The 22,935-nt window shown below is 40.3% G+C and overlaps 1 protein-coding gene across 2 annotated transcripts in view; it reads left to right on the top strand.

Annotated features, from left to right (window-relative positions):
• The window catches only part of HIRA (histone cell cycle regulator), a 72,645-nt gene that overhangs the window by 11,021 nt on the left and 38,689 nt on the right, over positions 1–22,935 (top strand). For both annotated transcript variants that reach the window (XM_075012761.1, XM_075012760.1), the window contains exons 2-6: positions 14,846–14,908; positions 16,340–16,450; positions 19,097–19,187; positions 20,186–20,280; positions 22,595–22,690. In XM_075012761.1, the coding sequence (XP_074868862.1) occupies positions 14,846–14,908; positions 16,340–16,450; positions 19,097–19,187; positions 20,186–20,280; positions 22,595–22,690 (456 nt within the window). The remainder of the gene's footprint in view (positions 1–14,845; positions 14,909–16,339; positions 16,451–19,096; positions 19,188–20,185; positions 20,281–22,594; positions 22,691–22,935) is intronic.

Raw genomic sequence — 22,935 nt, 5'->3', positions numbered from 1 at the left:
CACAATTTTTCTTCTTTTCCCTGCCTGAGGGAGTTGGCTTTAGTTATTATGGTTTGTACTTTCCTCAGCTTTAGCATCCTTCCCTTTCCTCAAGCGGTGCTCTGGTCCTGTAATATTTTCAGGGAGGATGTTTCTGGATTCAGGGGCAGGGGAAAAGTGTCTGGAAGGCAAGTTGAAATGACGCAAACACATGGGTGATCCCAGGGCTGTATGATAGTTCCCTGCCTGGCGTGCTATACCTTCTGGAGCCAGCCTATTTGGTTTTCCTTTGCCTGGAATTCCCTACTTTTCCTTCTTTCGCTCTGGAAAAAATGGCTGTTTTGCCTCCCAAGGGAGGGGAATGAGGGAATGCAATGTGGGAAGATGACATCACATACCCTCCACCACTTGTGGAGCATTTTTTTCCTATGCTGCACCAGTGAAAATATCCAGAATGCTACAGAGCTGAGGAGAATGTGGGATAGGTTCCCACAATGCACTTCTGCAACAGTCGATATTTGGCGATTTAGTCTGGCACCAATAAGTCGACTTTGTGGGGAGGTGGAGAGTCAAATTCAAATTAATAAAACCCCATGTTATAAAATCGATTTTAATAAAACCAAATTTACATCATAGTGTATACGTAGCCTTAAACTATGTTCTACGGAAAACTGGTGCTCCATGAACAACTTGCAGGTGTGCCACCAGCATCTGACATATTTTTGATACCATACGCTGATGGTCTGTATTTTCTGTTACTTCTTCATTGCTACAATATTGGATTAGATTACTTTTCTATTTTTCTTTCTTTTCTTTATTTGCTGTATATGTTGTTTTGGGTTTTTGTTTTTTGTTTTTGTGTTACTTTTTTAGGAAACACTGACCTAGAGCCCCATTTTCTTCAGCAAGGCTCCCTTCAAGGCACAGGTTCATCTAGAGTAGCTTGCAGCACTGGATCCTGCTTTTGTTCAATTTAGGCATACAATTTATTACCTCTTCGTGCCACAACAGTGAATGCAAGTATTTGAACAGAATTAGTATTGTTGGATGTTATGAGTTAGACTGCGTCTACGCTCCTGGATAAATTCAATTGTTAATAAATTTGATTTTTTTAACTCGATTCTTATGAATTCGAATTTGTGTCCACAAACCTTCTTGAAATTCAACTCATCATTTTTTCATGTCGATTTTGTGTCCCCATTGCCCAATGCAGGTTCAACAGCATGAGGAGTGCATTGTGGTTACTTATCCCACAGTGCCTTAGCCCTGGTTGCTTGTGGATGTTTCATGTAGAATCCTATAATGCAAAGCACTGACCCAGAATTCAGACCACCCAGTAACAGAATTCAGCCTTCCCCTAAACCTGTCTAGGTTCCCTGTGCTGCATGTCCTCTGTGGACGTTGGCATAGCAGAGGGCAGGCGTGCTATCAGCCCTGTCCACCCTCTGTCCCGTTCTGTCAGCTGCGTGTCTGGACCTTTATATGTGCAGGCCTGGCTGCTGCAGAATTCAAATTCTAATTCAATCAAAAATGCATGGGCTTTCTGTGACCTTCTTCTGGCACACCTGGATGGAGAGTGGTGGAGAAGGAAGCGGCCATACATGGAAGGTCACCACGTAGCTTTTTGGGATACGTACAGGGCGCTTCCAGAGGCTAATAAATTTGAATTAAAGACATGGAGCTTCCACGCTAAATTTTAAATTCAAAATTGATGCTATACCCCTGTGGTAATATCAACATTTTGTTATCACTATTAGGGCGCACTAAATTTGAGCTAGTGGTATTTACAGTGAAGACAGTGACATTTTAATATCAAGCTAACTCCTTTAAATTTTTTCTCGTAGTGTAGATGCAGCCTTACAGGGGAAACAAAATTTATGGAAGCTCTCCCTTATTACACAGGATGTTGACAATTTTAAATTTTATGCCTTGAGCTCAACAATAAACAAACTTTAAATGGGCATTTTTATTAACAAAAGAGATGTATATGACTGCAAACAATTTAGTGTTATCTGTAACTTAAACTCCCTTAAGTTCCAGGCTAATCAACATCTATTTGGTAAGATTTTCCAAGGTCCTTTTGATGCTTGAAGTTTCTAAATTCTTTTGTGTTTTGGACTCCTTATTTGAGAAAAATCCTTATAAAAGATCTTTTAGTGAGACCTGGTTTGGTTCTTGTTACTATATGATTTTGGGACTTTGATAGTTTAAACTATTTTGATGATAATTTTAACTGTATACAAATATCCTGGAACCTAGTCTGTCAAATTTAAATGTTCCCCTGTATTAATATGTCGCCTGTTTTGGCCTGTTGCGAAATGGAGGACTTCTCCATGAATTAGGCAACAGTTCCTTGAATTTCTGGCAAAAGGAAAAGCACCACTTGCAAACAGGAACTCTTTTTACCTTTTTGATCATTCCAACAGGATGTAACAAAGTAATTCAGAGAGAATTCAGGAAGACAGCTTTTGCTATCAAATCTAACAATGTCTCTTGTCTGTGTAACTGCCTAAATGGTAGAAGATGAATGTAGTATTTGTGGTTTGTAAACTGTTCATAAATACAGTGAGACAGTTCTCAAATGCTTTAATCTCACTAAGGTAATAACTTTAACAAAACTTTTCTTGCTCCCAACCCCCAAAGAGATCATGGTGAGGGTAATAAATCTGTCTTGCCGAGTTTCCTTCTTGTATTACATTTATATTTTTTTCTATTTTTAAAACATCTTACATTTGTAACTTCATAATACTGGAAGTAGATGTACTCCTCAGAAATGCTTGGAAAAGTAGAGAATCTGAGGACTGTTGAAGTGTTCTGTATTTTAAGGTCCAGCTCATCAGAACAGAGAGAAGATGCGCATTACCTAAAAGGAATCTCTGTACAGCAAAGGAATTAATGTACATTCACAGTGTGCAATTTTAATACCGATTTTACTCAGTTTAATCAAAGAATAACACTGTAACAGTCTGCTTCCAGACTGAAGCAATTGTGAGCATGCATAGCCCTGGGACTGTGCTGCTGAACTGATGAGGAAAATCTCTGTAATATGCTTCAAAAATACAAACCTTGCTACTGCTGATTCAGAACCTCTAGTTTTGGAATTTGAAGGAGTACATCAGTTTTGTCAAACTGAAGTTGTGCATATGACTATCCAACTAAAATCTTAGCGAACATTTCATACCGTGCTTGTGCCAATTAAAAATCTGGAATCGGTTATAACTTTGATCTGTTTCTTTTAAACATGTCAAAATGATGATGCATTGCTGAGGATTAGCCATAATTCATTTTTAAAGGTCAACCTTTTTTTTTTTTTGTATTATTTATTTAGGAAGCATAAAGTGGTTTACAACTCTTTGCCACGTAAAAAGATGGCAAAGCCATCATTACAACAATGAGCTTTTGTTTAACTTGTCCATTATATAGGAGTATAGCATTCAGAGCTTTTTATTAATCAAAGAGAGCATCATACACAACATGACTTTGGTGTTGTAATAGTGATTTCATTACCTTTCATATTTAACAGACCAGGCATGTGAATTAAATGTTAATACGGTAAACCCCTGATACACGTGATTTCAACTTGCACTTAACTTGCATCAGCACAAGTTGAAATCCTGAGGTTCCCAGGGGCTGACGAGAGCACAGCTCCTGCCCCCAGCTCCCCCAGCTGGGGGGAAGCCAGGGAGAAGCTGCTCTGTTGCAGCTGGCTTCTCGCCCCTGGCCCCCAGCTGAGGGAAGCTTGGCAGAAAGATAGTTGCGCTGCCATGGCTCCTTCCCAGCTTCCCCCAGCTGCAGTGCAGAGAGCTGCGGTGGTGTGGCTTTTCCCCAGCTTCCCGCAGTTGGGGGAGTGGGGGACAGACAGCTGCAGTGGCATGGGTTTTCCCTGGCTGCCCCCATCTGGGGGAGCAGGGGGTCAGACAGCTCTGGGGGAAGCCGGGTAGAAGCCACACCTGGCTCCCTGAGTGTTGGGGAGCCAGGAAACTGACCAGCACTGACACTGCTGGTCAGTTTTCTGGCTCCCGCAAGCCCAGAGGAGCTGGAAGCTAGGCCGCCACCTGGTTCCTAGCTCCCCCCAACTTACAAAAAATTTGAGTTACTTAAGGGTGTGCAGGAGCACAACCCTCATGTAACACGGGGGTCTACTGTATTCAAAACATTGTGCAGATGTGCTGTTTTTGCAAGTGTGAACGTACTTTGTCTTGAAGGCAAAAGGAAACCAACCATCTAAATATCATTTGTCCTTATAACTGATGTGTTAATTTTCCCATATTTTTGGAAGCATTTCTCTGCAATAATTCAACCATTTTGTAATGTATAATTTTGAGGAGGAAAAAAAAAGAAGAAGGAAACAGCTTTTTGAAGTTAAAGTGTATTTCCTCCACACCTCACTTGCCTAACTCAAAGTGGACTGAATTATTCTCAAATGTTCCAAAAAATTCACCTCTGGTCTGAGTTCAAGTATTTGTGAAAAGGAAGATTTATAATGCAAGTGTCTTTGCAGCCCTCATATAGTGCTTAATGTTGAAGACTTTGTATGTCATTCATACTTGACTGTGTATATTCAATACTCTCCAATGATGAAATATACTGCAGGTGGTGAAGGCAAAGGTCAGGTGACTAAACAACTCTGTGAAGCTCTGATGTGGCCTGTGCTATGAGGAGCACTCTTATGCCTCACTGAACTACAGAAAACTTGCATTTCAGGAAGAACGTTCCTCACTGAGGCTTTGTGATAGGAGCTGCTTAGATCCTGGCACTGCTCTGGGATCCACAGTAGTGCTTATGTGGATCTTTAAAGTAGGTAATACGCCTGCCATGCAAAAAACCAAGTTGTGTCCAGACTTCATGTGACACTCATGCATTTTTCATGAGTATTATTCATTTGTGCGAGAGTAAGAGAAACTAAGAATTTTGGATCTAAAAATAGTGAGCTGCTTCTACTGCTGAAGCTAAAAAACCATGCCCATTAGCATGGAAGCAGCAGAGGACTTAGAAATTTTTATATGAGGTCTAGACGAGGGAGGGACAAAGACCCACTATGTCAGTATGGATTAAATAGCACATAATTTGATCCTTCCCTCTAGAAAGTTGCATGGCAAAAGACGTGACACTGTCTGTCATGTTAGAGAAGTGGGTTTCATTCCCAGTTCTGCCTGCACTGGCCTTGTTCCACTTCTCAGCTATCTTACCTGTAAAATGGGTGAATAATAGTGGACACCCTAAAGCAGGCAACTATAAGCCCTGGGCTATGAAGTGCGTAGAAATATTGAGATCGGTCCATAGAAGAGCTGGAATTTAGAACACATGGCCTCTAGGCTTGCAGCTCAGTGCAGCTTCTCTTACATTATAGGGCAGTGTATGAGGGAAGGACATCCAGCAGTTACCAGTCCAGAAATTGTTTCCTCTGCATCCTTATTAAGGTGTAAAAAAGATGTCTGAATGGTAGCTATTCTTAGGCAGCTAATAGGACCTGCTCCATGTTCCTTTTCCATGCTGATGGAACAAAGAGAAGAACATGCATTGAATTAGGGCATCAGCTGGAAGCTCAAGCTAAAAGAATCTATGAGCTAAGAGCCTGCCACGAAGAAACCACAGCATACATCAGAGATGCCATGGCTGTCATAAAATAACGGCTGGAAATAAATTCCATGCTTTCAGAGAATTGGCTGCTTAGCACTTGAGGCAGTCTGTAGAAGGATTTGATGAAGCTAATTCTTTAGATCAGGACATTGACACAGCTACAACAGTAGCAGCTCTGTGAAGTCTGCAGAAAGCCAGCACACGACAGAATCTAAGGTTAGATGCAAAAAACTTCAGAAGATTGGTGGATGCCCTATCCCTCTATGGAAGAAGTTTCCAAATGTGACATCTAACTAACAGTCACTTGTAAAGTTCCTTTGTGTACATATGATGAAAAATGAACCTGAGAGCATATAAACATGCCCAGTATAAACACTGTCTTTAAAGGATGTTTTTCCAAAGGTGAAGTAGCAAAGTCCATCACCAGTAGAAATGCTGAAGAAGGCCGATTGGTACAGTACCCAAGGGGAAGCAGACGGAAGGATGCTGCTGCGTGTGTCAACATGGGATTTGGATCTATTGGGCTGGGTCTACACGTGCCCCCAACTTTGAAGGGGGCGTGTTAATCAGGGTGATGGGAGATTACTAATGAAGTGCTGCAGTGAATATTCAGCACTTCTTTAGGCTAATTCTCCCCTCACAGCAACTTCGAAGCATCAAACTTCAAAGTGCTGGTATGTGTGTAGCCGTAGGCATTTCAAAGTGCCTGCGCTACTTCGAAGTGCCTTTACTCCTCAAAATTTGGGGGAGTAAAGGAACTTGGAAGTAGCAGGGGCACTTCAAAGTGCCCACAGCTACACACATGCTGGCATTTTGAAGTTTGATGCTTCCAAGTGCGGGGGAGAATTAGCCTAATGAAGTGCTGCATATTCACCGCAGCACTTCATTGGTAATCCCCCGTTGCCCTGATTAACATGCCCCTTCGAAGTTGGGGCAAGTGTAGATAAGGCCTTTGGTGTCAAAGGAATCCCAGTCATTAGTTCACTTGCTACAAATGTTTTGGTCCTTGCTGTTCCTTAATTTCTAAAAATGGAACTCACACAGATAAAGTGGATTGAAGCAGGCACCAACCAATGCAATTGACAAGTGTCGCTTCATACAGTTTGTGACACATTCAGTCCTGATACATGCAATATCCCTCCTGCTGAGCAGCCATTAACTACCCTGGGAGAATTCTGCACCAAAAAGTATAAGAATTCTGCCTATTTTGTCAAAATAGCATGATATAATAAAACCAGTTTCAATTCTGTTGATAATTTATTTGAAAATATCTGTCAGCAAGTTTGTAACAACACAGACAACACAAAACATTCAGATGTTTTTTGACAAATGGATTCTTTAGTAGGCATATTAATACAGAACTTGAGTAATAAGTCAGTTGAAGTGCCTTACATAATCTTAACTTAAAACTTAACTCAGACTTAAAAGTAGCTATCCTACAGCAAAGAAATTTCAGGACCAGACTCCAAAGAGAAATTTCTGAGCTACAATTCATCTGCAAATTCGATGCCCTCAGCTGAGGCTTAAACAAAGGCTGTGAATGGCTGGCTAAATACAAAAGCAGCTTCCCCTCCCTTGGTGTTCACACCTCCAGATCAGCTGCTGGTGTAGTAAGCCTCACCCTTGCTGACTGAGCTAACCTTGTTATCTCCACCCTTGCTCTGGCTTATTTATACCTGGCCCTGCAGATTTCCAAGACCAGCATCTGATGAAGTGAGTCTGTGCTCACGAAAGCTCATGCTCAAAACTTTTCTGTTAGTCTATAAGGTGCCACAGGACCCTTCATTGCTGTTACAGATCCAGACTAACATGGCTACCCCTCCGATACTTTACATAATCTTATTTCCCATACTCTTCAGAAGTAGTGCAAAGGCTTTGGGGATTCAGGAGTAACAAAGAATTGAGTAATTGCTGGGAAGGAGCCTGGAAGTGAACCTGGAGGGTTGTTGAGCTATGTGTGGAAGAAGTATGAAGGAGGTTTTTTTAGGGGTGGTGCTGATAGAGAATTGGGGAGCCTCCCTCATGCAGATCCTGACTGGCCTGTAGCCTCTCTTTATCAGTCATGTACCTACCTTGTCCTCGTGTGTCTCTTCATCCCCACTCAAAATCATAGAACGCTAGGACTGGAAGGGACCTTGAGAGGTCATCAAGTCCAGCCCCCTGCCGCAATGGCAGGACCAAGTACTGTCTAAACCATCCCTGATAGATGTCTGTCTAACCTGTTCTTTAATATCTCCAGCGATGGAGATTCCACAACCTCTCTTGGCAATTTATTCCACTGTTTGACCACCCTGACAATTAGGAACTTTTTCCTAATGTCCAACCTAAACCTCCTTTGCTGCAGTTTGTCCATTGCATCTTGTTCTATCCTCAGAGGCCAAAAAGAACAAGTTTTCTCCCTCCTTCTTATGACACCCTTTTAGATACCTGAAAACCGCTATCATGTCCCCCCTCAATCTTCTCTTTTCCAAACTAAACAAAATTCTTTCAGTCTTTCTTCATAGGTCACATTCTCTAGACCTTTAATCATTCTTGTTGCTCTTTTCCGGACCCTCTCTAATTTCTCCACATCTTTCTTGAACAGCAGTGCCCAGAAGTGGACACAATACTCCAGCTAAGACCTAACCAGTGCAGACTAGAATGGAAGAATGACTTCTTGTGTCTTATTCACGACACACCTGTTAATGCATCCCAGAATCATGTTTGCTTTTTTTGCAACAGCATTGACTCATATTTAGCTTGTGGTCCACTATAACCCCTAGATCCCTTTCTGCTGTACTCATTCCTAGACAGTCTCTCCCCATTCTGTATGTGTGAAACTGATTGTTCCTTCCCAAGTGGAGCACTTTGCATTTGTCCTTATTAAACTTCATCCTGTTTACCTCAGACCATTTCTCCAATTTATCCAGATCATTTTGAATTTTGACCCTATCCTCCAAAGCAGTTGCAGCCCCTCCCAGCTTGGTATCATCTGCAAACATAATAAGCGTACTTTCTATGCAAATATCTAAATAGTTGATGAAGATATTGAACAGAACCGTTCCTAAAACAGACGCCTGCAGAACCCCACTTGTTATACTTTTCCAGCAGGATTGAGAACCATTAAGAACTACTCTCTGAGTACAGCTATCCAGCTAGTTATGCAGCCACCAAAAAGTAACCTCATATAAGTTGTATTTGCTTAGTTTTTTCATAAGACTGTCATGCAAGACAATATCAAATGCTTTACTAAAGTCTAGGTATACCACATCTACCGCTTCTCCCCTATCCACAAGGCTCGTTATCCAGTCAAAGAAAGCTATCAGATTGGTTGGACATGATTTGTTCTTTACAGATCCATGCTGTCTGTTCCCTATCAGCTTACCACCTTCCAAGTGCTTGCAGATGATTTCTTGAATTAACTGCTCCATTATCTTCCCTGGCACAGAAGTTAAGCTGACTGGCCTGTAGTTTCCTGGGTTATTCTTAGTCCCCTTTTTATAAGGGGGCACTATATTTGCCCTTTTCCAGTCTTCTGGAATCTCTCCTGTCTCCCATCATTTTCCAAAGATGATAGCTAAAGGCTCAGATACCTCCTCTATCAGCTCCTTGAGTATTCTGGGATGCATTTCATCAGGCCCTGGTGACTTTAGACATCTAATTTTTCTAAGTGATTTTTAACTTTGTTCTTTTTTTATTTCAACTTCGAACTCTACTGCTTTCCCACTAGCATTCGGTATTTTAGGCATTCCTTCATCAGACTTCTCACTGAAGACCGAAATGAAGTCATTAAGCATCTCTGCCATTTCCAAGTTCCCTGTTACTGTTTCTCCCTCCTCACTGAGCAATGACCCTACCTTGTCCCTGGTCTTCCTTTTGTTTCTCATGTATTTATAAAAAGCCTCCTTGTTTCCCTTTATACCTGTAAAATCAACAAGAAGTCCTGTGGCACTTATAGACTAACAGATATTTTGGAGCATAAGCTTTCGTGGGCAAAGACCCACTTGGTGCATGCATCTGGCCAAGTGGGTCTTTGCCCATGAAAGCTTATGCTCCAAAATATCTGTTAGCCTATAAGCTGCCACAGGACTTCTTGTTGTTTTTGAAGATACAGACTAACACGGCTACCTCTCCGATACCCACCCCCACTCAGACGCTATCTCCTTTCCTAATCCCATTTGTCCCCACCCTCCCATCCTTGTGTCCGTATATTCCCACTCACATTCATCCTCTGCTTCAGTCTGTCCCCTCTACATTCGTCCATCTGAACCCCAGACTGTGACGCTCCCAAACACCTCTGTATGCCCTGCTTTGTCTGCCCATCCCCCACATAACCTGTGCTTTCTCACTTGATTTCACAGACGGGATGCTGTGAGGAACGCAGCATCTGCTCTCCTTCCTCCTCCCCCTGACCCCCGCCGGCTGCTGATAGCTATGGTCAGTGGGGCAGGGAGCTGTCTGCCTCTGTTCTGGCAGCACAATAGTGCCGCATAGGCAAAAAGCATAATTGCAGAGCTTGTCCAGTGTGTGTGTGTGTGTGTGTGTGTGTGTGTAAAAAAGGGGAAAAAAATCTGCAGGACTCATGAATTCTCCACATTAACAGAATGTGACTCTTTGCCATCCCTGTTTGGCATTGGGGGAAAATCTTTGTTTAATGTTATCGACACAAAGGGAGTTACTTCTTTAGAGACCTTGCTAAATTGGGAAAGAGCAATGGGGAAGCTCTAGTTTCTGCAGCGGGGAAGCTGGTAGTGTGCTGTATGACCAGAGAGAGAAGGAAAAGGAGACCCCAGAGACCGAAATTATTTGTGCCTCTATCTTGTCAACAAAAAGAACAAATCTTTAACCAGGCTCCCATTGTGCGAATGCGGTTTTGAAGACCATGTCAAATGAGCATCTTGGTAAACCAAGGTTTGAAATTTTTTGGTACACAGATAAGCCAGCTACTGGGTCACTGTTGCAACATAGGTGAAAAAATATGGCTGATTACCAACTGGTTGTGTTTTTCAAGTGCCCAATAGCATCTGAGCTTCTGCACAATCCTGTGTGCCTATACCAATAAGCAAATATATTTGCAGTCAGAACAACCTTTCCTACACAGAATTGTGTATGGCCCAGGCAGCAAACACTGTGGTGTGCACTGCCAACAGAAATCTTGATAACGATAACTAGAAGTCACATGTGCTATTATCTTTGAGCGATACCTGTACAAATTTATTACTTTGTCATACGATTAAGATTGTTGTCATAATTTGAGATCAGAAAGAAATCCATTATTGTTTGCTTTTACTGTTAATTGTTTATCATCCTTTGTTTACGTGGATCAATTCCAGTTCTGCCTCATACCTCACCTTAAAGTAGACATGATAAGGTTTCAAATGGTGTATGATATGTGATTGTATAAGGTGTGTTATATCAGCCAAATTGTTGGTGGTGTCTGCTGCCTGCCTATCTGTCTGTGTATATTTAAAAAAGACTAGAACTTGATTAAATAAACTCATCTTTGTAAAAATCAACCCCGACTCTGGTAGGTGTTTTAGCACTTAGCAATGTCTAGAGCAGTTACGGGCAATCTAGTTTAGTGAGTGGTCTGCTTGAATGGCCCTTCATCTCAGTGGGCCTCGGGACTGTCATAACCAAGATAGTCTCCTGGGATAGGGTAGTTTTGCCAATTACACTTGCCTACCTGTAATTTGCGGGGTAAGCCGAATGAACTGTAGCAGGGCTTTCGTTGGATACTGAGGGAACACTTGGCTCTAACAGCAAAGATAGTGCACGCCGCACTTCATGTGCCTTTTGTTTTACGTGTGTGGCACTTCAGTAATACCGTTAGGAAGGAACTCCCATGGGCATAAGCCAGCAGAATCTGGCAACCCTGCATGTGGGCAACGATAAACAAAACATCTGATGAGTCACATACAGAAACCTGATGGGCCGCAGGTTGCCCATCACTGGTCTAGAAGCATCCAGCTTCCTAATAAAGAGCTTCAGAGCCTTTTGCCTGTAGGTAACCAGTCTGAAACCAGCTAATTAGGCATGAGTTAAAAATTGATCCCAACTACTGGATGTTTACTTCCTAGATGAGGTTGATGGGTCTGCTTTCTGTCATGTCATATACTCATTGTCATGCTTTGCGCTAATTGGCAGACTCATCATAGCCCATTTAGTGTTGGTGTCTCTGGAGACTGAATTAATCAGATTTGTCAGTGAAGTTTTCCTTCAAATCAGAGATGAGCCTGCTATTACTTTATAGATGAACTGGTAGCTTCATACGCTAGGGCTGCCTTTCACCGGAAAGAAATTAACACTGTTTGATACATGCAGGTATCTCCATATATACAAAATAGTTCATTAAATAATTTACATAAATATAATGCATAGAGCTGCACAGAACTTGATAGCAAAACTGCATCTGAACCAGAATACAGAAACTGGCTGGTGTTGCTTAAGAAACCCTGCTTCCAAGGATAAAGCAGAAATTGGCAATGTTAAAATTGCTAAGTAGCAGCAAGGGAAAGGAGAGAATTGTATCCTGCTGCTTCATTTTTTTCAATAAAAGTGCTTAATTCAAACTAGTGTCCTTCAGGTTTGAAAAAAAATTACCTTTCACAGGCAAATAGTGTCCTGAGGCAGCAGTTTCAGACTTTGTAGTCCATAATTGGTCAGTCTTACAGTCTTCAGTTCAGTAGTTTCCCGTGACAAGCCATTTCTCTGCTCACACATATTCACATAGGAAAACTTCTTAGGAGAAGCCAGTTTTGTCTCCTAATTTTAAGAAGCAAAATATCAAATATTTTAATGTTAGTTGTTTCAGCTAAGGAAGCGTTATGACAGCTTATTTCACAATTACAGATGATACAATTTATGTGTCAGAGTACCTAATATATTCATCTAAATATGTAGGCAACTCGACTGCCAATCAGAGAAACTTCTCAATATCTGCTTTGGTTGTAACTCTGAATTGCTTATCTGTCCATCTTTTGTTTGGGGGGATTGGGATGAATTGGGGCCAGGAGAGTTGAGGGGATGGACGTTTGAGAGGCAAGCAAAGTGCTGCTGATAGTACATAAGTTTTTAAACTTGGATGTTTATACTGATGTGAACCCCTTTAACTGAAATAAGCCAATGTTCAACAAAAACAAGTATTCAGTGCACCAGTTTAAGTAATACCTTAAATTAAACCTTTGGAACTTTCTCATGTGGGAAAGACGTAAATAGTTTAGTCTCCTAGTTGTTTAATTTTAAACCCTTGAAGGTCTGTTTTTGTTTAATATTTACAAATGTTTATTTGCTGCTTGTGCTTCCTAAAATATATGAGGTATCTCTGAAAGTTACATGCAGTTTGGTAGAGTGAAGGAGAAATGCTAATACACCTCTCTGAAGAAGAGCCACAGATCTTAAAGTACAGCTTGTGTGTGTTTATGGGCTTTATGGGATGTAGGTCTGGAAAGAATGCAAGTTGGGTGCCTTCCTACTGTACTTCAGCTTTTGCTTCACTGTCTGTAAGATGTTATTGGGATCACATCAGCTCTTCAATAAGAATAAAATAAATAACTTTAAAAATTACCCAGAAAAAATCATCATAAACAAAAATAAGCAGCTCTGCCCGAAGCAGTGTATTTGTCCCAATAATCAAAATACCAGAAACTTTACAAAACTCACTCTGGGCTTTGCTGCAACTATTGTTTATGTGTGAAAAACACTCAAGCATAAATACCTTAGATGAGATGGATAGGTCCCTCTAGAGTTCCCTTTTATGTCTTCACATATCACAAACATAAGTGTAACGATTCCACCAATGTGGGAAGCTGTTTAAATGCCAAATCTAATACTCTTGGTTAGCATTTACAGAGAAGTTATGACATCATTGCCCTCCTTCCCTCTGACATGCTGATGATTTTGACAGGTGGCAGCATTTCGAGTTTAAGTTCATCTTTCAGTTGCTGCACAAACTTTTGTTTGACTATCTAAATCCTTCCTTACTCTGGTTTGTTTTTGTTGAATTGTGCTGCCTGAATTTCCACTGTGTCCATTTCCTTTTCAGCTTCCTTCAGCTAATCCCTATTGGCTTCATTGGCCTCCTGGGACGCTGCAAGTTAATTTTTTTCTCTGCAAAGGTGGTTATAAGAGTTTGAGTGTGACAGGATGGAGCATGATCAGCAGGGATGCAGGCAGGCAGTGTGGGCTGGGAGCCAGGGCTGCTTGCTTCTCAAAATACCATTTCCAGCTCTGCCAATGATTTCAATGACCTTAAGAGAGGAGACAAAAACTAGGACTAAACTAGGAACTAAAGTATTTAAGACTGAACTCATCAATAATTTGTATCCCAATGAGGTGCTTTGTTATTGTGGTGATAGAAACCATATAAGTAATGTGGTAGGTGACTGGGTGTTGCCTAATTTTGTGTCCTGTGGCACCTTATAGACTAACAGATAATTTGGAACATAAGTGTAAGATGACAAAGTGGGTCTTTGCCCACGAAAGCTTATGGTCCAAATTATCGGTTAGTTCATAAGGTGCCACAGGACTTCTTGTTGCTTTTGAAGATACAGACTAACTCGGCTACCCTCTAATAATTTTGTGTGTGGATCTGGGTGAGTTTTTTCATGTAGTTGATGGATCTCCATTCCAAACAGCTGAATGTAGTGCCTAGCATGTTGAAGAGTAAGAGAGAGAGAGAGCTGTGTTAGTCTGTATTCTATCAAAACAAAAAAGCAGTTATGTAGCACTTTAAAGACTAACAAAATAATTTATCAGGTGATGAACTTTTGTGAGACAGACCTAGTTCTTCAGATCTGGCTGTCTGATAGCTATCTGTCTGTAACTATTCATAATTTATGCATATTTAACAGAAGGACTTAAAATTGAACTAGATAATTTGAACAATAACATTTTTACACAAACTGAAGTAGGGGAAAATCAAGTCTCTTGTGTCAGGTCATCAGTTTGATAGGGATCAGACGGAAGTTGTTTCCCAAACTTTACATAATTGGCCAGGTGAATTGTGGAGGTGGTTATCTTCCTTTGAAGCATTAGACTGCTGCAGAGGCAGGATGCAATTTGTTCTGGTATGGAAGATCATATAGTCTCCAGAGGTTTTTAATCGGGGTAGGCTGTAGTTTCTGTTAGTATGCTGGATGTTTTATATTTTCTAGTCCTCTGTGTTTCTTATATACTTATCAGAATTTTTAGAAAAAGAAAATGCTACTTTGCTTATCAGAACATTTTAGGTTCAATTGGCATACCCTCTATTCCTGAGAATGCAGTAATAATCTCAGTGGGTTTTCTTTTCTTTCTCTGTGTCCAGGAAAGCCAATATTTTCAGTTGATATTCACCCAGATGGGACCAAGTTTGCAACTGGAGGACAAGGTGAGTTTGGAGGAAAGACTTCTGGCCTATAATAATCTCATGTCCTAACCACATTTTTCTCATTTTATCCGTCTTTTAAAAACTCATCATTTAGGAAAACTACCGTGAAGGTATAAGACCTGAACATAGAACTTTTAAAAATGCTCCAGTGAATAAATTACCACTCTTATTCTCACGGTAGCAAATGCATGTCTCTTGACATTGTCACATGCTTGTTTTCTTGGGCATCAATGGAAAATAGCAGTTGTAGTTGACACATTGAATCCACTGCTGCTAATATTGGTATTTAACTCCACAGCATGACTTGCCAAACATGTGTTTAGAGAGAGGTAAAACATGTGATTGGGCTTTCTATATTGGTAGACAATGGAAATTGGGATTCAAATTTTTAAAAATTATATATGTTTATGCATAACAAATATTTTTATAAATATACGCAAATAGAATTCGGTAGTGTTAAGGTTCAGTTTCAATTATTAAGTAATGAATCCTCAGATAATATGGCTTAAGTAGAGTTTATTAATCAAAGATAGATCAGCAAAATACACGAAGGCAGCGTTAATAAATCTGGATAGAAGCCCCATAGTGTCTTCAAACCTGCTCCAAAGCCATGGGCTGACTTTTGCTTTATTTGCTTTGCAGATGGTTATGATTTTCCTAAGGTTTAAGTGGCAGTTCTTAGCAGTTTTGAACATTACTTTTCCAGAAGTCACTAAAACTTACAGGCATCTTATATTAGTTATACAGGGTGCATTCTGGGTGGGTATCAACCAGAATATCAGTTTTTATACTATGTCTCTGATATATTTCCGTACTATCTATCCTTAGCATTCTTTAACTTAGCACACTGTGCGGTTTGGCAAGCCTTAACATTAATTTCGTTCCTGACAGTTACCTAAATGCACCAAGAATAGGATTCACCCACAGTTTACCTACTCACTTAGCTTAAGTACAAAGGATACTATGGATCATACATTTTTCTTAGCATAATTACAAAGATTTTGATGAAATCATCACTTTAGTAATTATATATAGTTATGCAAATCACTAAATACAATATATTATATGTATAATATTGGTGTTGTGTGTAATACTGATATTGTATATAATACTGGCTAATAATAGTTTAGATGCCTCCTCTTCTTGACCTTTCATTTTCACGTACATGACAGAGTCAAAATATTAGTTATAAACAATGACTTTTACTAATTCTGAAAAATTACACTTAATTGCTTCTAATTTAATAAAAGCAAAGCACTGTGTGAGTATCAGCAAATGACTGTGTACTCTAAAAATGTGTACTTGTCTGAGTTAGAGATTTTGAGGGCACCCGTTAATGCAGTATCAGAGATCCAATAATTTACAAAATTAAAGTGAGTTCAGACACTGTTTTGTTCTCTATTAAAATATTACTTTCTTCTTTATTTTTAGGACAGGATTCTGGGAAGGTGGTGATTTGGAGCATGGCTCCCGTCCTTAAAGAGGAAGATGAAAAGAATGAAAATGTTCCCAAAATGCTTTGTCAAATGGACAATCACTTAGGTATCCTAGAAAGATGTAGGCTTTGAGCATTAAAGAATTACCTGATAGTAGATCTGTTTGTAACTTAAAATATAAATCTCTGTTCAGTCGTAAAGAATCTCTGTCAAACTACAGATGGTCTCAGATGTCAGCTAAATGCCTTTTAAGATACTCAGCAGAAAACCTTGTTGAGTTATAATGTTGTTCAATTCTTCTGATATGTCTGGAGATCCCTTGCACATGAGTCTCTTCAACCTATTTGGTGGGATCAAAATATAACTTGTAGAACAAAATTTTGAAAACCAGTAGGATTACAGAGAAGAGCAGGAAAAGGAATGAAAAGTGAGGAGATTCCATATACAATAAATATATATATTGTAGTCTTAAGAGATTGAGTACCCTGCAGGCAAAATGTTTGAAATGAACTCATGTGAATTAGGCTATGTTTACACTCCATGGTAAAGTTGATTTTAAGGCAGTTAGCTTGATTTTACAATGTCATTTGAATCCCATTAGGTCAATTTTAGGGAGCACTGTGATCAATATTATTATACCTACCATCTGAGTCAACATAGCACTAAATTCAAATTTATAAGGTCAGATTAATGCTAGTTTGGAAACAAGATTTTATTTAAATCAACTTTATTGGCTTCCAGTGATGTCCCATATGTATTCCACAATGCCTCATGGTCATCCGCTCTGGCCGCTTCCATCTCTGCTGCTCTCCAGGTGTGCAGGAATTAGGTAGCATGAAGCCTGCAAATTTGAATTAGGCACCAGGAAGCTTAGAAGATTGAAGTGGGCACGTGGGCCCATTTTGAATTCATTTCTTTGATCAGCACAGTGATGGCATCTAGCCGTGAAAAATAGCTCCAGCGGTGATGGGTTCTTCCCCTGCACAGGTTATATAGCAGGAGAGGCAGAGCTTTTTTCCGTGCTGGTGCCAGCCCCTGCCACACCAACCCACGTAGCGGCTAGGCTGTGGGGGTCATGCTTGTATGAGACGCCGAGAAGCTTCTTTCTTTGCAGTTCAGATTTGTACAGGGGCAGCCCCACCCCCACCCCCAGGCACCATGCAGTCGGGGGGGGCGGGGCGGTGTCAAACTCCTGAGAAACCCCGTCACATGGCTAGCTTCTGACCCAATAAAGGCATGTGCCTGTGGTACAAGTATAGACCATGCTCCCCGACAGCACCATGTCCTGGCTTGCGCATGGTGAAGGTTCCCAAAGCTGACAAGATTTTCATGGGCTGGCTGTCACTGGGGTAACTGTGCTGCCTGCACCATGCTAAAAGGAGCCTTTCTGGGTCTGGATGACCCCTCATAGGCAACATGAGCTGGGGAGCTTGGTCTTTGCTATGTTTTTGGTAGGGTAGCACATACAAGGGGGCTGGCAGAAAACCCCTGAATGGACCATGTCAACTGGTCCCTCAGCTTACACCCCCATCTATAGAGTGAAACATCATACCAAAGCAAGCTTTAGAAAGTTGGCTCCCTTTCAAGAAAGCAGTTTGTGTTTTCAGTTAATTGAATTGTTTCCAGTGAATCCATAGCATGTGATTTTAAGTTGGATTAACAGTTAGCCCATAGCTTTCTTTCAACCAGTAGCTCTCGGGAAACCAAGATGTGTTTTAATGAGCACCCTTGATTTTCCTCAAAAGCTTTAATAAAAGATGGAAGAAAGATATCACAAGTTGTAATCTGTTCCTGTAATATTTTCAGAGATGATGTTTCATTGGCTTTTTGTAAAATCTTTGATAATTCAGTTATAAAAGCAAGAGACTTCAGTTAGTTTGGTGATCTTTATGGATGTTTTCTTTCCAATCTTTGTTTCTTTTGGCAAATTCCTTATCAAATGGCTTCCTTAAGACAGGTCATATCATACTGTGCTTTCAAGGGGGGAGAATGTAGCTGAGGGACCAGATGACATGGCATAGTCACCCGGGTGATCCCAGAGAGCACACATATTGTGATTCCCTACTTTTTCTTCTGGAAAAATGGCCATTTGCTTTCCACGGGAGGGTAATGCAATGTGGGAAGATGACATCGCATGCCCACAACCACTTGTGGGGCATTTTTTCCCATACTGCACCAGTGTTAAAAAACAGAATTGTACGGGGCTGAGGAAAATGTGAGAGAAATTCCAACAATGCACTGTTGCAACAGCCAATCTAGTATGGAAGCACTGACTCGACTTTGTGGGGGAGGTTAGGATACTCAATTTCAAATTTATAAAACCCAGAATTAAATTAGATTTTATTAAATTTATTTTCTATCTCTTAATGTAGACATAAGTTAGATGCTTCCTGCTTTTCTTCCAAATGTGCTGTTTACAGCTTCACTTGTGATTAGTCCAATTTCATTATCACAAACAACTTCCTTAGTCAGGCAACTGTTACTTTTTCCACTTTAAACCATATTTTTACGAGATGATTTTTAGATGGAAGAGGTTGTTACTGAAACTTAAGTATATTATTCAGCTGGTATTGAAAAATAAGTGCCAATCCATTTATCTGAAGTAGACAATTTAACTGCTTTGAGTAGAGTGAGCATATTTTACAAATTCCAAGCATCTTCCACAAAACGCTGCTTAAAACGATATCTGCTGTGATTAGGGAGCCACTTTTGACATTTTGTCTAATAAACTTTTTTTTTTTCCTTTTTTCAGCCTGTGTGAATTGTGTGCGATGGTCAAATAATGGAGTTTATTTGGCGTCAGGGGGTGATGACAAACTGATCATGGTGTGGAAACGAGCTGCGTAAGCATGTTTTTCCTTTCCAGCTTGTATGTTAGCAGGATCCTTAGTCTGTTTTTACAAAAATTCTCCCAACTCCTTGCCTTAAAAGCATGCAGGGAGGAAGTTACAGTGGCAGACCAATGACTGTAGAAGTTAGTTCTAATAACCTGTGTCTTGAGCTATACTCCTGTTTCCATGAGATTGTTCTCTCTGTCCTGTGTACGAGGTGAGCTGTTTTCTCCATGGGTTTGTGGACAGCTTTACTATTAGGCTATGTCTATACAAGATTAAGAAAGTCAACCACACATAGGCAATTTTAGCTACGCCAATTGTGGAGCTAAAATCGATGTATCTACACTTATGCAGCACTTTAAAGACTAACAAAATGATTTATTAGATGATGAGCTTTCGTGAGACAGACACACTTCAGCTCATCACCTAATAAATCATTTTGTTAGTCTTTAAAATGCTACATGACTGCTGTTTTGTTTTGTTAGAATACAGACTAACATGGCTGTCTCTCTGTACCTGTACTTGGCTAATTGTCTGTCTATACAGGGGAAACTGACAGGAGAGGTTCTCCCATTGACCTCCCTTACTACTCTCATCTCGTGACAAGTCCAGGGGTCAACTGCAACCCCTCAGAGATCAATTTTGCGCATCTCTACTACATGCTCGAAATCAAATCCTGGGAGATCAGCCCTGAGCCGGTCCATCTTCTGCAGTAGTGCAGATGTAGTTTCAGTCTTCAAAGAGATGTTTTACATGTTAGAATTATCAATTTGTTTCAGAAAGTATGATAGTGCAGAGTATATATTTATGTAGCTTTTAAAAATGTATTATAAGTTTCACCCTTGTATAAAACACTATTGCTATTTTTGTCTCATTTCCCCACTCTGGTAATATCTGAGCATAAAGTAGATCTGTAGTATACAGCTATACTATATTCTAAAATGGTTAATGAATAACTTTTTGAGGTAATTCTGTCAATAACTCTTCCGGTCCCCTCTTTTAATTAGGTACATTGGACCTACCACTGTGTTTGGTTCCAGTAGTAAACTTGCTAATGTAGAACAGTGGAGATGTGTTTCAATTCTCAGAAGTCATTCAGGGGGTAAGTGAAAAGGTGCACAATAAATCTCAGTAGAGCATGTCGAAGAATGTTTGCATTCACTAACATGATAGTTTTCTTGTTCACAATCAGTTGGTCATAGAACTCTTCACCACGCATTAAATCACTAATTATTAAAACTGGTAATGAGGAGTCTTAAAAGATGGGTTGGGGGAGGGAAGGATGTAATTTAAGGAAGGAAATGCATTGGATATATTTAATGGCTAAAACAAGGTGTCAGGATTCCTGGATGTTATTCCTGACTTTACCACTGGTTTGCTCTGTGGTGAACGCACAACTTAACATCTGTGGATCACTGCGCTGAACTGTAAAATGTGGATAATACTTTTTTATTAGTCATATTTTCTTAAACAGTGTCTTTTCTTTTATTGGAGTATAGTGGAATTATATTATTTTGGCATGAGTTGTAAAAAGTTGGTTTTAAAAAATAACAAGCATGCTTTAATTATGTAATTGTCTTCTGGGGATATGTGGTTTCCATCAGGGTTTCACAGTGGACTGTGGTAATGAGACATTTTTTCCATCTGGGTTGGAATAATTTTGGGTTGTCATTACTCCTGCTGCTGCTTTGCTAAGTGCAAATCAAGTCCTTTGGATAGAGGAGATGGTGGTTCCTGAAAACACCCTGGCCATTATGTTTTTGTATCTCTCTATCTTAGGTGCTTATATGGTTCCTCATTAAACCATATAACTGCGAGTGCCTCCCAATCTTTAATGTATTGATCCTCACAACACCCTTGTGAGGTAGGGAAGTGCTCTAATTTCCATTTTTTTTAACATATGGGAAACTAAGGCAGAGAGTATGTAACTTGTCCAGGTTCACCTAGGTCATCTATGGTGGGTCAGGGACTGGAACTCAGCTCTCCCAGATTCTGGGCTAGGGCTCTAACCACTAAACTATCCTTCCTCTCTGTATAAAAGCTTGGAATTAGAAGCAGACAAACCTGCAGATACAGTAGGGTCTCAACATTTGTGAGTGCCACATTTGCAAATTCAATTATGCGCCAGTGGCCGCTGCGGTTTTCCCAGGGCTCTGGGCGGGGAGTGCCAGTGATTGCCACAGCTTCCCCAGGGCAGGAGCACCAGCTGCTGCAGCTTCCCTGGGGCTCCAGGTCCGGGAGTGCCAGCAGCTGCCAGTTCCCGGCATTCTGGGGCAGGGAGCATACTCAGCTGCCTCCTCCGGGGGTGCCGAGGCCCCCCCTCATTCACTAAAATCAACATTTGCAAGGGTTCTGAACACAGAACACTCACGAATATTGAGACCCTACTGTAGTGAAAGTCTGTAATTAGTTTGGCTAAGATTTTAGAGCAGAGTGAGCATAAGCTATCAAATAGAGCTCTTGCTATCTAGTTCTGTGCCTTAACCACAAGACCACTCTTCTTCTGCTTTGGTATATCTCGATCAGTTTTGAAGCAATACAAAATACAATTTTGTCTTTTACTTAGCTGAAGGATTGGTAGGCTTGAAATAAAATTGGGGTTGGAGGGGAAGTTATAAGTGTTCTAGTGCTAGCAGCCTTTAGTATTCTTGTGGAAGTGTTGGCGGCTCAGCTGGGATGTATTAACAGTATGTAGAAGGATCTCAGCATAGGGTGCAACCTGGCGTAGTTTCTCAGATGCTTCTCTCTTTTCCTTTTAAGTCCCATATTAAAGATGATGCTGAGATAAGGATAAACTGGAAAAGTAGGATTTCAATAAAAGATAATTACCAGGATGGGAGATCTTATTATGGATTAATTTATTATCTGAGTCTATATTTATTGCTTTTTGTCAAAAGCAAAATGAAGATGGATTTTATCAACTGCTAGATGGTTACAGAACTACATTTTACATAACTTGATTGTGTTTGTTTAAATGATCTGCCAAAGTTACAAATAAGACTAGACTAAAGAAGGCCTTTAGGGGAATGGAACAATGAAAGTATGGTTCTGCAGGTGAAATAGCTTGTAGTTTTTATGAATCATCTTGTAATCCAGTATTAAATATGTAACTTATATAAACGGTTTAAGGTGAAGTAAAGGAATGTTAGTCTGTGACTTGGCACAATTCCTTCTGAATGTGGCTCAGTCAACATAAGGCTTCCTTTTTACTGCCTTGGTTCATTTGCTTTATATGGACCCTAGTGGTAGTGGTTTGACTTTGAGTCTCAAATTAGATAGTGTACATGTAACATACACAGTAAATTATTCTCTGAAATGGGCTGCACTAATTGGTTAAATCAATTAAGTCTATCTGGCCACCAATTTGCAGCTCCAGTGCAATTTGTCTTACAGATTAAGGAATTTTTTTTTAATAGATGTCATGGATGTGGCCTGGTCTCCTCATGATGCCTGGTTGGCGTCCTGCAGTGTGGATAATACTGTTGTCATCTGGAATGCCGTCAAATTCCCAGGTGGGAACATTTTTAATTCAGATGTGCACATACAAATAATTCTCAGTAACAAGTAAAAAGGGTCACTATTTTTAATTGACCATGAACAAGTAGAGTGCATTTTGGACTAGTTGTCCTGCCCTTGCTATAGTGACCAATACCTTGGAATCTATTCAGCCATTGTCACAGATGCTGAAAATGGAGAAGTGGATCACAACACCACAATAAAGAGCTCTAATGTTGATATTTGCTGCTGAATAGCAGCT

The sequence above is a fragment of the Carettochelys insculpta genome, chromosome 18, assembly GCF_033958435.1.
Source record: "Carettochelys insculpta isolate YL-2023 chromosome 18, ASM3395843v1, whole genome shotgun sequence".
Lineage (NCBI taxonomy): Eukaryota > Metazoa > Chordata > Testudines > Carettochelyidae > Carettochelys > Carettochelys insculpta.
The sequence above is the reverse complement of the archived record's forward strand: the minus strand, read 5'-3'. Positions and strand labels throughout refer to the sequence as shown.